Source organism: Maniola jurtina, chromosome 18, assembly GCF_905333055.1.
Source record: "Maniola jurtina chromosome 18, ilManJurt1.1, whole genome shotgun sequence".
In the NCBI taxonomy this organism is placed as follows: Eukaryota; Metazoa; Arthropoda; class Insecta; order Lepidoptera; family Nymphalidae; genus Maniola; species Maniola jurtina.
In genome coordinates, this window is record NC_060046.1 from 4,959,598 (window position 1) to 4,972,341 (window position 12,744).

Below are 12,744 nucleotides of genomic sequence, written 5' to 3' on the forward strand. Positions count from 1 at the left end.
TTGCCATAGGTAGTTAGTTACCTACGTAAATACCAAAAAGTTATGGCCTAGTTGCGACAGCGCATACTTACCTGCTTAAGGTGGAAACGACGGGTCTGCCCGCGAAATTCAAATTTAATTTGGTTTTTCGTAATTTGTAAACTAATACGACAACGTAGGCTTACGGTATTTTAATTGCGACAATGGCAGTATCATCCTCACAGGTTTATATAAAAATCTTTATACTTGAAAGGGTCCAGTTTAAGAAATTAATTCTAGTATCGACTAATTTGTGAGAATAGAAAAGCTAGTAGAAGGAAAGACAGACGGACATATACTTTCGCATTTTATAGTATTATAGTTGTAATAACTATACTTATATAGGATATTATAATAAAACCATAAAAAATAAAGAGTGCATTTTTCCACTTTATTGCAAGGGATATACCCGACATTACCTATAACCATGATAATAAAACAACTTACCTAGATCTACACATCTCTTAAGTAGAGCTATACCTAACTTCATTAGAACTAATCAATAAAATTACTTAATTCTATTTTATCACATGTTTTATCTTCAATAATTACTGTACCTTTTTATAATATCACTAAGTATAAAAATAGTTAAGCAATTAAAAAACGCGTAAAGCTTTGGTCAAACTGAAACGAATTCCGCACGGGATTCATTACGCGAATCCCGAACGGGACCGAACAAATCACATACACATTCACTTCCCGCATCCCGTCCAAAGCTTTATGGCCCAAATAAACCTATATTAGGAATGTTACATCCGATTATGAGTATGTCACGTTCTTAAAATCGATTTCCGAATCCCACCCATAATCCAGAAAAGGCGAACAGTTTTGTACAACTAATACTTCAATATGACCTTAATAAAATTTTAATTGACATAATTCCTAAGAGGGCTTATGCACGGGTCCAATCTGAATCCGAGAATATAGGAATCAAGATGAACTGAATTGCCACCGACCTTTTGGTTCGAATGCGGACAGTGGCAGCGGATAGGATCTGAGAAAATGTTTACGATGTTAATAAAAAGCTGAATTTGAGAAAATACGCCCCGATATCTCGGAATGTATTTTCTTGAGTTCCAATTGGACTAGTGCACAAGCAATCTTATTGCCAATCCAAATAGATAAACTTGGACCCTATATTATGCCAAACAATTATCATCCGTAGATTTTGCCGCGCTAGTTTGGGTGTCAATGTTTAAAAAGCTTGTAAGGAAAAACTTCAATCAATAGACAAGGTTCTAAAGGAGCCACTCATCGTGTTGTCATTGCTTTTCGGCTTCTTCTTGAGGTCGGCTGCCCATAAGTTTTCGTTCAGGAACATTTTTCTACAATAAAAAATATGAAAGTTATTAAGTGCGTCTTTCAGAGTCAAGTTTTTAGCAAGGAAAGGCAATCAACTTCTGGTATAGGCACCATAAACATGGTGATAAACTAAGTAATAAAATATAGCTGACGTAAATGATATTCTCATAATACACTACATACATATAGGTACATAATGTATTATAAATCTCGTGGCCAGGGTTCAATGTCACTGCTTGGTGAGTTATTTTCAATTTTAAGGATTTCACGTCTGGCATTCGATTTTGTATATTTTTATCAATAATAGCTAATGACTTATTATTTATTACATTGAATAAGTCAACTTTACCTCCTCTCAAGGATTGCCTGAACCCATTCTTTGTTCTGTTCGACCATGCTCTGAGCTTCGCCTCCGTATTCCTTTGGCAGACATTTTTTATCAATGATGTTGTACAAACTCTCGTGATCAGGGAAAAAGTGGATCTGGAAAATAGAGTAAAAACTATAAAATCACTTCTAGAATTAATAAACTAGTGGTGCATCCTGAACTGAGACTTGGCTGTATCCCATAATTCCCGATAGTTTTAACTATACATAGTTATATTGTAAAAGAAGACAGCGCTATCTATTAACATTATTGTGAAATTAAGTTAAAAATACTGACGCCCATATTCGTTTGGATTCGAAAATTTTGTTTCTTTATAATATTTTTCTAATTTTAATATTTGTTGTTCAAGTACAGGATATAAATTAATTATACACAAGTTTCAGCTTTCGTTTTTGATATATTGCATCAAATTCAATCTCTACTTTGAAAGTCCCCTATTTCGCCAATTTTAAGGGAAAAATTTAAAAAATACCTATAGTAATGAAGTTAGTTAAATTATGAAAATTTTAAAATTTATTTTTGTTCTAAGAAATTTAAATTTGAGTTCTGAACGCACCAAAAAAACAATTATTCTATGCTAAGTATTCTTGCATCTAGCGTTTTCTTTCCTGTAGTGAGATGAAAAGTTGTGCGTTTTGCACGGCTACAAATTTAGTTGCGCTCGCGCCTTTGAATTCTTCGCTACGCTCAGGATTCTATTTTTGAATCCTGAGCTCAAATCGCTGGCTCGGAATTCAATTCAAACTCTCACGCTAAAATAATTTTGCAGCCTTGCATTATAACAAATAATTAAATAGATATTATTGTTCTGTAAACCTTGTGCCGGCACTTATTATTTTTATCTATTTTGTACATAAAAAATATTAAGATAATTGTAGGATAATTATTTAAAAGCCATGAGCATGACCAGTGCAGAGATTTTTCCTATGTTAACGAGAAGGTCATCTATTCTGGTAGCGTAAAGCGTTAAACTGGAAAGGGAAAGGAATACCAGTTATATTGAACTTATGCCTACTGCTTATGTGGAATCGTACCGTTACGCTTAATCACTTGGCTGTGTACACTTCGTTGGTAGAGTGGTGCCTAACTATTCAGAATCAAAGCCTCCTACTACACCACAAATCACTCAATTTGGACTTATTGCCCCTGCTGGAAACGGAACCCTGAACCTCTCTAATAAAGACCACAGTGCTCACCACTGCACTCGAGATGTTATCATATTATGAGTTATAAGTAAAATGTACGTACAATATCACAGATTGCGGCGGGTAATGCTGGTTTGATAAGTGCATAAAACTTGTCGTAGAAGTAGGGAGCGTTGATACCAATGATTTTCTTCACTCTTATAGGCATACCTTCCTGTAAACGAAATCTCATAAATATTCTTATATTACGGAATAAGATCTAGTATTCCCTTAAATTATTAGACGATGGATTGGATAGGTGGCTGTGGATTACAGGTTTGGTCAAACTAAGGGGAATAGCGCGAGGAACATCTTATTGAAAAAGTTGTCATAAAATGCTACTTGATTTGCACTAGTAGCCCAGATTGTTCCAGTTACGAGTAGGTAATAATTATTGTTCATATTACATCTTCATGTACTTAGGTATAACTTAGATACGTACTTAGGTCTGCTTAGGTCTTTTGAAAGGAGTAAATAACTGAGTTTATGTATATAAAGTACCTACCTGAGTATATGAAGTAACTTCTTAATAGGCTGCTTTTCAAAACGACTACGGTAGAATTTTGATATAAAGTGAACTATATGATTTGAGTCTCAGTTTTAGGTAAGTAAAGTTAAATCTTACCAGCATATATAAGATGTAATCCCTTAAAAACATAATATTTGTCTTAGCTATCATCTTTAGAGTATAGTCCGCCATATCTAGTATTATGTATTGCCCTTCTGCTAAAAACGGCCTTTGGACCCAATAATCGCCTTGCAAGGTGTGAGTTCTCAAAAAATCATAGAACACATAGTGCTCCATATTAGGATCATCGAATTTTTGAATAAGGATCTCGATATCACCGTACTTATACGAAGCAACCATCCTGCAAAGTAAATAAAGATATCATTGAGACTTAAGTTAGAACTTGGACCTCATATCTACGAGTGTTTAGGCACTAAACTAAAATACGAAATTGGCCTAATAATAACAGTATCATAAATAATATAATAAAGAGTCTATAACAATATCAGGTTTTCCCCGTTGGTTGCCAAAAATAATAAGTACCTAGGTCAATTTGGGTGATAGATATCCTTGAAACTAAAATATAGACAGTCTTTTGGGTTATCTGAGAAAGAGCAGTGCAGTCTACCTTCACTTGAAATAAAATAAGTACGAATCCCTTTTTATAATATTTCGGTATAAACAACATAAAAAGCGAAGAGATTTTTTATTCAACCTTGAATAATACACGGAAATGTAAGCATGACTTAATTACACTTAGTAACGTGCAAAACCTGTTTAAAGCTATTTATCTGCTGTACTCAATAAGTATAATTTAAACTAAAAGTGTGAGTTGACTTTTCTTGAAATTGTTGATGACTTGACTTTCGAGTTTAAGAATAATTAATCTAATTTTACTCTAATTTAACTTTGATTTAATTTTTTTACCTTTTTTACTTTGAAACCATAAATAAATAAATGATCAGTTGGATGATGTTGGTTTGTAAGTAAATATTTTTTGTCGAAGTTTTCTGCGTCAATATTAATTTTGTTGTTCTGTGCGTATATAAATCATTCATCATCAATTGTTCAATAGTAACATATTATTATTATTTATGGTAAAAAATAAGATGTCGCATATCAGGATCAGTTGAAACGTTTGTATGGCAGATTTACCTAAAGCTGAGCTAAAGCTAAGTGTCCACTTACGATAAAGCTTGCAGAACTCAGCTAGGTATCATTAACCATTGTCATATTAATAACAACTAGCTACCACTATATACAAAATATGTACAGCTAAGACGGAAAATTTGCAGAATTGATTTGCCATTGCTGTCAGTATATTTACACAGTGCAAGTGACGTGCAAGTGAGTTGCTAAAGCTGATTTCTATAAGTTTTATTACTAGTGTGCCGTTGGCCTATAGTCATACTTTTGTGAAAAAATTGGTTGTCTGTAAAGTCGGTTTACTGACGATAGTTGAACGTGACAACAAAGGCCGATTGTGCTTCTTTGTCGCTCGTTCCGCGCTCTCGCTTGCACTTCAAGCCTTACATGGAACGCCTCAGAGCGAGGTAACGCCGCATGAGTCATGTTTTTTCGTGCGTGCAGCCGGCTCTATCGAATTATAAGACGTTGTCACGTCAAAAACACATACGTGATAGAAAAAGCAGTCTGCATGTGAGGTAATAAGGGATCTCTGTTGGTGTACACCTCCGACATCTGACTGCGGCTGGTGCAGAATCGGTCAATACACTTCTTGGTTTGTTCCAAACTGTAGTAACAACTGTGGAGGAACTTCGCTATAAGCTTATCATCTGAAAAAAAAAAACAACAACTGAGGTCAAGCTAGGGTTGCGGGATCGACTTGTAATTTGCACTCAATGTTGCTCAATAGGTATTTTAAGCACTAGAGCTATTGCAATTTTTGATATTTTAGTGCTTAAGATTGGACGTTAGTGCCTAGTGTGAAGCAGAAAATTCAATTAAAGTTGATTATTCCTAGTTGATATGAGAATAGATACCTACCCAATTTTCGTGATAAATAAACTTTGACACCTTATAAAATAGTTCTTAGTAGGTATTATTTTATTTTTTTAATCATTTTGTCCTTTTTTCAATAAAATTAGCACAATCAAGTACATTTAGAAGTATGGATTATAATATAGCCTGTTTTAAAAAGCAGTTGGCGTAGTTTGGGCTAGTTCGCGTTCCGAATCCCGCGCAGAATTTGTCACGGTTTGACCTAAGCTTTAATAGTGATGCGCTAAGGATTTTTATAGATATGGTGGATGGTACCGGCTAATGTGGAAGATGTTGGTTTTGGTAGTAAGTAACTTAAGTAAGTAAGTACCTACTTATCTATTTAAGGTCCTGATTAGGTTAAGAGGACCACGACGAAATGTTCCCCTTAATAATAGTCCATCAAAATAATAGGGGCCAATAATTTTAAGCGAATAAGACATGAAAATAATGATAAAAACTTAGTACTTAATATTGATAAAAAACCGGCCAAGTGCGAGTCAGACTCCCGCACCGAGGGTTCCGTACTCAGGTAATTTTTAGAAGGGTATTAATCAAAAACTATTATGAGTGAAAATAAATAAAAATCTGTTTTAGAATATACAGGTAAAGTCCTTTCGTATGATACCTCACTTGGTATAGTTGTCTTACTTTGAAAATTGGAACTCATTTTAATTTTTTTTTTTAATGATGCAACCACAAATTCACGGTTTTTAAGCACAAGTAAAGGTATTCCAAAAATCGTGAATTTGTGCAGTTACATCACAAAAAAAATTACCTAAGAAAGAAAAAAATTACAAAATACCTACCTACCTGCCAAATTTCATGATTCTAGGTCAACAAGAAGTTCCCTATAGGTTTTCTTGACAGGCACGACGGACGGACGGACGGACGGACGGACGGACGGACGGACAGACAGACAGACAGACAACAAAGTGATCCTATAAGGGTTCCGTTTTTCCTTTTGAGGTACGGAACCCTAAAAACTTGTAAGAGATTACCTGTAGGTACCTAATCTACCTACTACTATCATTATTTCGGTGTTTTATTGTGCTTCTGACATCTAAGGTTAAATATTTTATATTTTTTATTATAACTTACTGACATAGGATTATTATTACCGCGCTCACACTATGTAATTAAATTACCTATTACAATGATGTGACAAAGATGAATAATAAGTGATAACATAGTAGCAATGAAAATTGTAATACATAGTAGGTAGGTTTGGATTCAATTTTAGCACAGTTTCACATACATTGGTGACCTCAGCAACATACACCTGTACAGGTGTTTTGAGTGCATCTAAAGGAGGTAAATAAAAACTGGCTAAGTGCGAGTCATACTCGCGCACCGAGGGTTCCGTACTACAGAAGAATTAAAACGGTAAGATTCACTTTTGTTAACGAACCGCAAAACTAACATTGTTTGTAGATGTTTATTGTTAGTATTTAAAAAAACTATGACAGTTAGAAATATGAAGTTAGGTTTTACAATATTATTCCTGTAAAATTACATGAACCTTCGATCATGATAATTTCAGATTTTTCGATTGGTAAACCTTGGAGATAAGGGAGGAAGGGGAGAAGGGGGCGGTATTTTTTCGTAATTTTGCACGATAAATCAAAAACTATAATGCCTATTCATCAGCTCTTTTCTAGTCACTGTTACCTTCACTTGTCAGGGGTGTTATCAATTCTTAATTTACACTTGTTTAATCAGAAGTGTAATCACACCGTTGCATTCACCGGCTCCTTAATTATAAATAATTATAATATTACCTACTTGGTACCTGATAATAAAGACTCACAGGACTTCGTCTGCGATGGCGTTTGCTGGCGCGCGTGCTGTGCTTGTTTGGAGTGTTTTTTTTTGTTAAGAGTGGCTGGTTTTTGTTTGGTGTTTTTTGGTGGTGGAACTGACTGGGAAGCGCTCTAAAGGGGCGCCGCGCGTATGTCGGCGGGCGCCGGCGCAGACGGAGTCCATACTTGTATAAATTCAATAACTTGAAAATATCACAAACTTGACATTGGCTAATCAGAGTAAAGCCAGATTTAAAGAAAAAAAAAAAAAAAAGACTCACAAACTTTTTATTATGACTTTGCAAACTTTACAAAGGTACTTTACACATACAAATAGGTACAAACTACAAAGTATGAAATGGAATACCTACCTATTCTAATTATTATTACTGAACCCAGTAATTTTACTCACGATACAATGTATTTGTCCAATTAAGTAGGTAATTACCGATTTGAAATAATGTAGGTATCTCTAACTACCATAAAAATGCAGATACCTAGGTATAAAGTCTGCGTTTTAATGGTAAAAAAACTATCGGAAAAAATAAGGAAAAATATAACGAAGTCTTTTACACACTTAGCACAGTTAACACAACACAGACATCTCTTGGCACAGTTTATAGAAATCGACAATAAACTTTTAGGATTGCGGTCTCAAATAAAAGTTTTTTTGGCTTAAATAGTTTAACTAAATTACTATACAATACCTAGATGTTGTTTTTTTTTCAAGCTTCGACAGATACTTAGCTAAATAAAAAAATAGTTAAGTAAGTATCACACTAATATTATAAAGGAGAAAGTTTGTTTGTACGTGTGTGTGTGTGTATGTTTGTTACTCCTTCACGCAAAAACTACTGGACGGATTGAGCTGAAATTTAAAATGGAGATAGATTATACCCTGGATTAGCACATAGGCTACTTTTTATCCCGGAAAATCAAAGAGTTCCCACGGGAATTCAAAAAAACCTACATCCACGCGAACGAAGTCGCGGGGGCATCAGCTAGTATTTTATAATTACGAGTGTGTTTTTCTTCAAAGTTCAAGCTACGGAACCCTCGGTGGCTGAGTCTGACACTCACTTTTCCGGTTTTTTTATTTTAGTTACCTACCTCGACTGCAGAAACAGATCATGTTTTATTGATTTTATGGACTGAATAAAAATCCTTAGTGGGAGGAGGGTAGATCAATGCAGAAAAATTCAAAACTGCATTTCACTTCTAAAATTAGTATCATTTAATATGTTTTTTGTTTTGTTCTACGCATATTATTAACTAAACGCAATTACTTACGCAATTTTAAATAATTATATTAAGTATAATTACAAGTAAAAAAGGAGAGTAAAAAATGGGATTTGTCTCATTCTGCTTTCAACTGGGATATAAACTTGATTATAATTGAAAAGTATTTTTAGATACCTATTATTACTTTTAAATAATAGTTTTTTTTTAAATTTAATAATCCAAATCATCAATAACAAAACGATTACACTAACAAAAATCGTTTTATTACTTACCGAGATCCTGGGGTAGATGCGGTTCCTTTGCCATCCATTCCTTTATAAAGGTTATATCCTTACTTATATCTTGCGGCATCTTAAAAAAATAAGTAGGTATTTATTTAATATACATAATATATAATATTATATAATATACAGGTTGTAACTATCTCTACTGTTACTGGCTGTAAAACTTATCGATATTATTACACAATTCAATACCAATAACCATTTGCCTTATAGGTAGGAACTGCCGTCTAAAATTTAATATCAGGTAAGTACCTACCTAAGTATTATAGATATAGTTAACGAAATATCTAGCTAAGCTTTGGCTTCAAGTTAAACAAAAATCTAGATACCTACATTTTGATTTAATAAAGTTAACAAGATAATTACTACACAATTCAATAGCAGTAACCATTTGCCTTATAGGTAGGAACTGCAGTCTAAAATTTAATATCAGGTAAGTACCTACCTGAGTATTATAGATATAGTTAACGAAATATCTAGCTAAGCTTTGGCTTCAAGTTAAACAAAAAACTAGGTTCCTACATTTTGAATTATTAAAGTTAACAAGTGTAAATTAAAAATTTATAACACCACCGACAAGTGAAGGTTACAAGTAACTAGAAAAGAGCTGATAACTTTCAAACGGCTGAACCGATTTTCTTGGATTATAGCTAAGAACATTCTCGATCGAGCCAGCTTTCAAACAAAAAAACGTAAAAATTAAAATCGGTTCATTCGTTTAGGAGCTACGATGCCACAGACAGATACACAGATACACACGTCAAACTTATAACACCCCTCTTTTTGGGTCGGGGGTTAAAAACTTACGACTGTACATTGCTCTGTTCTATTATAAAAATAATAAAGCAAAAAATATAATGCATTTCTAATGGTTCTAAGAGAAGAACTAGGTAGGTAACTAACATTTCGTAACTAAATACTAAATATTTACCGAATTAGTAATTTTACTATTAGACAGGTAGAATACCTATTTACCTAAAGCAAAAATTTCCAATCAGTAGTTACAAAAACATTTCCACTACTCAACTGGTAAGTAGGTAACAGGGGGCAGGCGTATTAAAAAAAAATTTGCTCACCTTTTTTAAATTTTAAATTTTTCCGTTCTCTAAACACTCCTTTTATACGTAAGCACTTAATTGGTTTTTAATTTGAAATTAAACGGTAAGCAGGTGCGCAGGCGCCGGCAGGTATGCTGAGAATGAATATAAAAATTATTGCAGATCGTACGCAGGTAGGGTATCATAGACGTATGTGTAGTAAATAAAGAGTAGAATTTATAGGACTCAGCAAAAACTATGCCCGTCGAATTTTTTACTATACCTAAGTAATAATAAAATTATTGTCAAGGACACTAGCTGAACGATTTTTTTTATTCAGGTAGGTATAGGATCTTGTTCCTAATAACAAGTTATCGCTCAACGCGAATCGCGATCAGTCACATACCAAAAGGTAATACCATTATTTATCCTGTGGAACCTTTTGATCGGATCTGTCTGTGGTTTATATATTGTGTAGTTTAACAGTTGAATATACTTAAAAATATATAATTTCGATAACGTAAAAACTTAATTAGTAAGATAAGGGGCTTTATAGGACTATAACCGAAAATTAAAAAAACCCCCGACACAAAAACCTCTGTAAGAAAACTAGAAAAGAGCTGATAACTTTCAAACGGTTGATTCGATTTTCTCTGATTATAGCTAAGAACACTCTCGATCAAACCACCTTTCAAACAAAAAAAAAACTAAATTAAAATCGGTTCATTTGTTTAAGAGCTACAATGCCACAGGCAGATACACAGTGCACAGATACTCAGATCCACACGTAAAACTTATAACACCTCTCTTTTTGGGTCGGGGGTTAAAAATCTAACTATGTACGAGTCCCAACGGATTCGGTTGAAAAGAGACTTTAAATGGCTTGATAGATTTTATGGTTAGGCTTGGATTCCGTTGAAAATGAGGGAGGTCGCTTGACATACTATAATTGACTAGGTTTTTTACTCTTAGTAGTTTACTGTATAAGGTAAGTATATGAGTATCCTATGCTTATTTGGCGCTACGATTTACGTCATAATCGTAATACCTACTAAATCATTCAAGTAGTTACCTATTTGCCAAATTGTGGGTTGCAAGTTACATTACAAACTACAGCATTTGTTTGTTACTTTTATTAACCCCCGATCCAAAAAGAGGGGTGTTATAAGTTTGACGTGTGTATCTGTGTATGTCTGTGGTATCGTAGCTCCTAAAGTAACGAACCTATTTTAATTTAGTTTTTTTTGTTTGAAAGGTGGCTTGATTGAGAGTGTTCTTAGCCAATCCAAGAAAATCGGTTAAGCCGTTTGAAAGTTATTACCTCTTTTCTAGTTATTGTAACCTTCACTTGTCGGGGGTGTTATAAATTTTTAATTTACACTTGTCCGTAGAGTATTGTTTGAATTGTTCGATTAGTTTATTCGATGTTTCCGACGCGACGTGCCAATTTGGCAAACACGGTTCGTATCATGCTGATAACGCACATTTACCTAAAAGGCTGAAGCTTGCTGAAATAAACAGAACGTGCGATGGCACTGTAACAAAAAATCCTCAGTTAACTTCAGACTTCCCTTTTTAGGTACCTACACAAGTTCTACTCCTGAAAAGACAGATATCTCGAATTGTAATCAAACAAAGATTTTGTACACAGAGATATAGCTAATTATGTAAATGTTAAAAGAGCGTGGATTTGACTTGCAACTTGCTCCAACCTGATTCCCTATCTGTGACTCCAATGCGCGGGACTGCAATTATCATAGAGATAGAATTTTAGTTAAGCAATTACTATAAATAATTTTCAAATCGCGTGGGAACTGTTTGGATTCCGGGATAAAAAGTTGCCCATGTCAAGTAGGCACATGGACGCAAGTTACCTAGGTACCCAAACAAATCGGTTAAGCGGATGGGTCTGTAGAAATCCCGTGGGAACTCTTTGATTTTCCGAGATAAAAAGTATAGGCTACTTTTTATCTCTATTTTATCCATCCCCGGGATATAAGTAACTCTGTACTAAATTTCGTACTCAGTAAAATCGGTTTAATTGATGGGCCGCGAAAAGGTCAGACAGATAGTCAGACAGACAGAAGGACGGACACACTTTCGCATTTATAAAATTAGTATGGATGGATTGTTAAAAGTACTAGTGTAATCAGTAGGTAGCTTGTTGCAATTTTGCATTTTATAGCGAGAGCCAGTCAGACATTGAATAGATTTTTTTCGTGATGGCAGCCAATCAGCAGTGATGGCGATCATTACGCTTTAACTTTTTCAAACTTGGACATGCTTAGGGCATTATACTTCAATGGCATAGGGTCATATTATGATATAGCAGAAACGATGTTTTAGCATCAACGATCGGCAATTTTTCGACTGCATCGATGTTGTATCCTGCATCGCGTTTAAGGTGCATGACACGAGTCTAACCGCGAAATTCAAATTTAATTCAGTTTTTCACAATTTGTAAACTAATACGACAAAGTACGCTTATGACATTCTAATTCCGCCAATGGCGGTAGGTACCTATCATCTTCACAGGATTACATAAAAATCTTTATTTGAAAGTGTTCAGTTTAAGAAATTAGTCAAAATAATGTTTGACATGAGTTACTCACAAATTAGTCGATACTATAACTAATTTCTTAAACTGGACCCTTTCAAGTAAGTAAAGTTTTTATATATAAACCTGTGAGGGTGATACTGGCGCAATTAATAGGTATGCCATAAGCCCACTTTGTCGTGTCGTATTAGTGTACAAATTGCGAAAAACCATATCAAATTTGATTTCGCTGGCAGAGCCGTGGGCGATATTGAAATCGCGCGTATTAGCGATCGCTAAAGTCGATTTACTTCGATGCTGCATCGCGTTTTAAGTTTTTAAAACTGTATGCGTTGAAGAGATGTATTGAAATAATAAATAAAATATCGATTTGATAGCTGCGACTGAAGATCGTGAATACGATCATGATCGTGAGTTACGA

General features: G+C 34.3%; 1 protein-coding gene across 2 annotated transcripts; it reads right to left on the reverse strand.

Annotated features, from left to right (window-relative positions):
• Positions 1 to 388: 388 nt before the first annotated feature.
• On the reverse strand, positions 389 to 10,050 carry LOC123874462 (alpha-tocopherol transfer protein-like). 2 transcript variants are annotated; one of them, XM_045919846.1, is made up of 7 exons: positions 9,810 to 10,050; positions 8,718 to 8,801; positions 5,037 to 5,196; positions 3,518 to 3,761; positions 2,957 to 3,067; positions 1,670 to 1,803; positions 389 to 1,343 (listed from the first exon to the last, which is right to left on the reverse strand). In XM_045919846.1, the coding sequence occupies exons 2-7, from the start codon at positions 8,794 to 8,796 to the stop codon at positions 1,238 to 1,240; spliced, it is 834 nt and encodes a 277-aa protein (XP_045775802.1). In that variant the 5' UTR covers positions 8,797 to 8,801; positions 9,810 to 10,050; the 3' UTR covers positions 389 to 1,237. The 2 variants fall into 2 exon arrangements, with proteins under 2 accessions (XP_045775802.1, XP_045775803.1); XM_045919847.1 differs by having other exon boundaries at positions 8,718 to 8,799; positions 9,816 to 10,049.
• Positions 10,051 to 12,744: the final 2,694 nt, after the last annotated feature.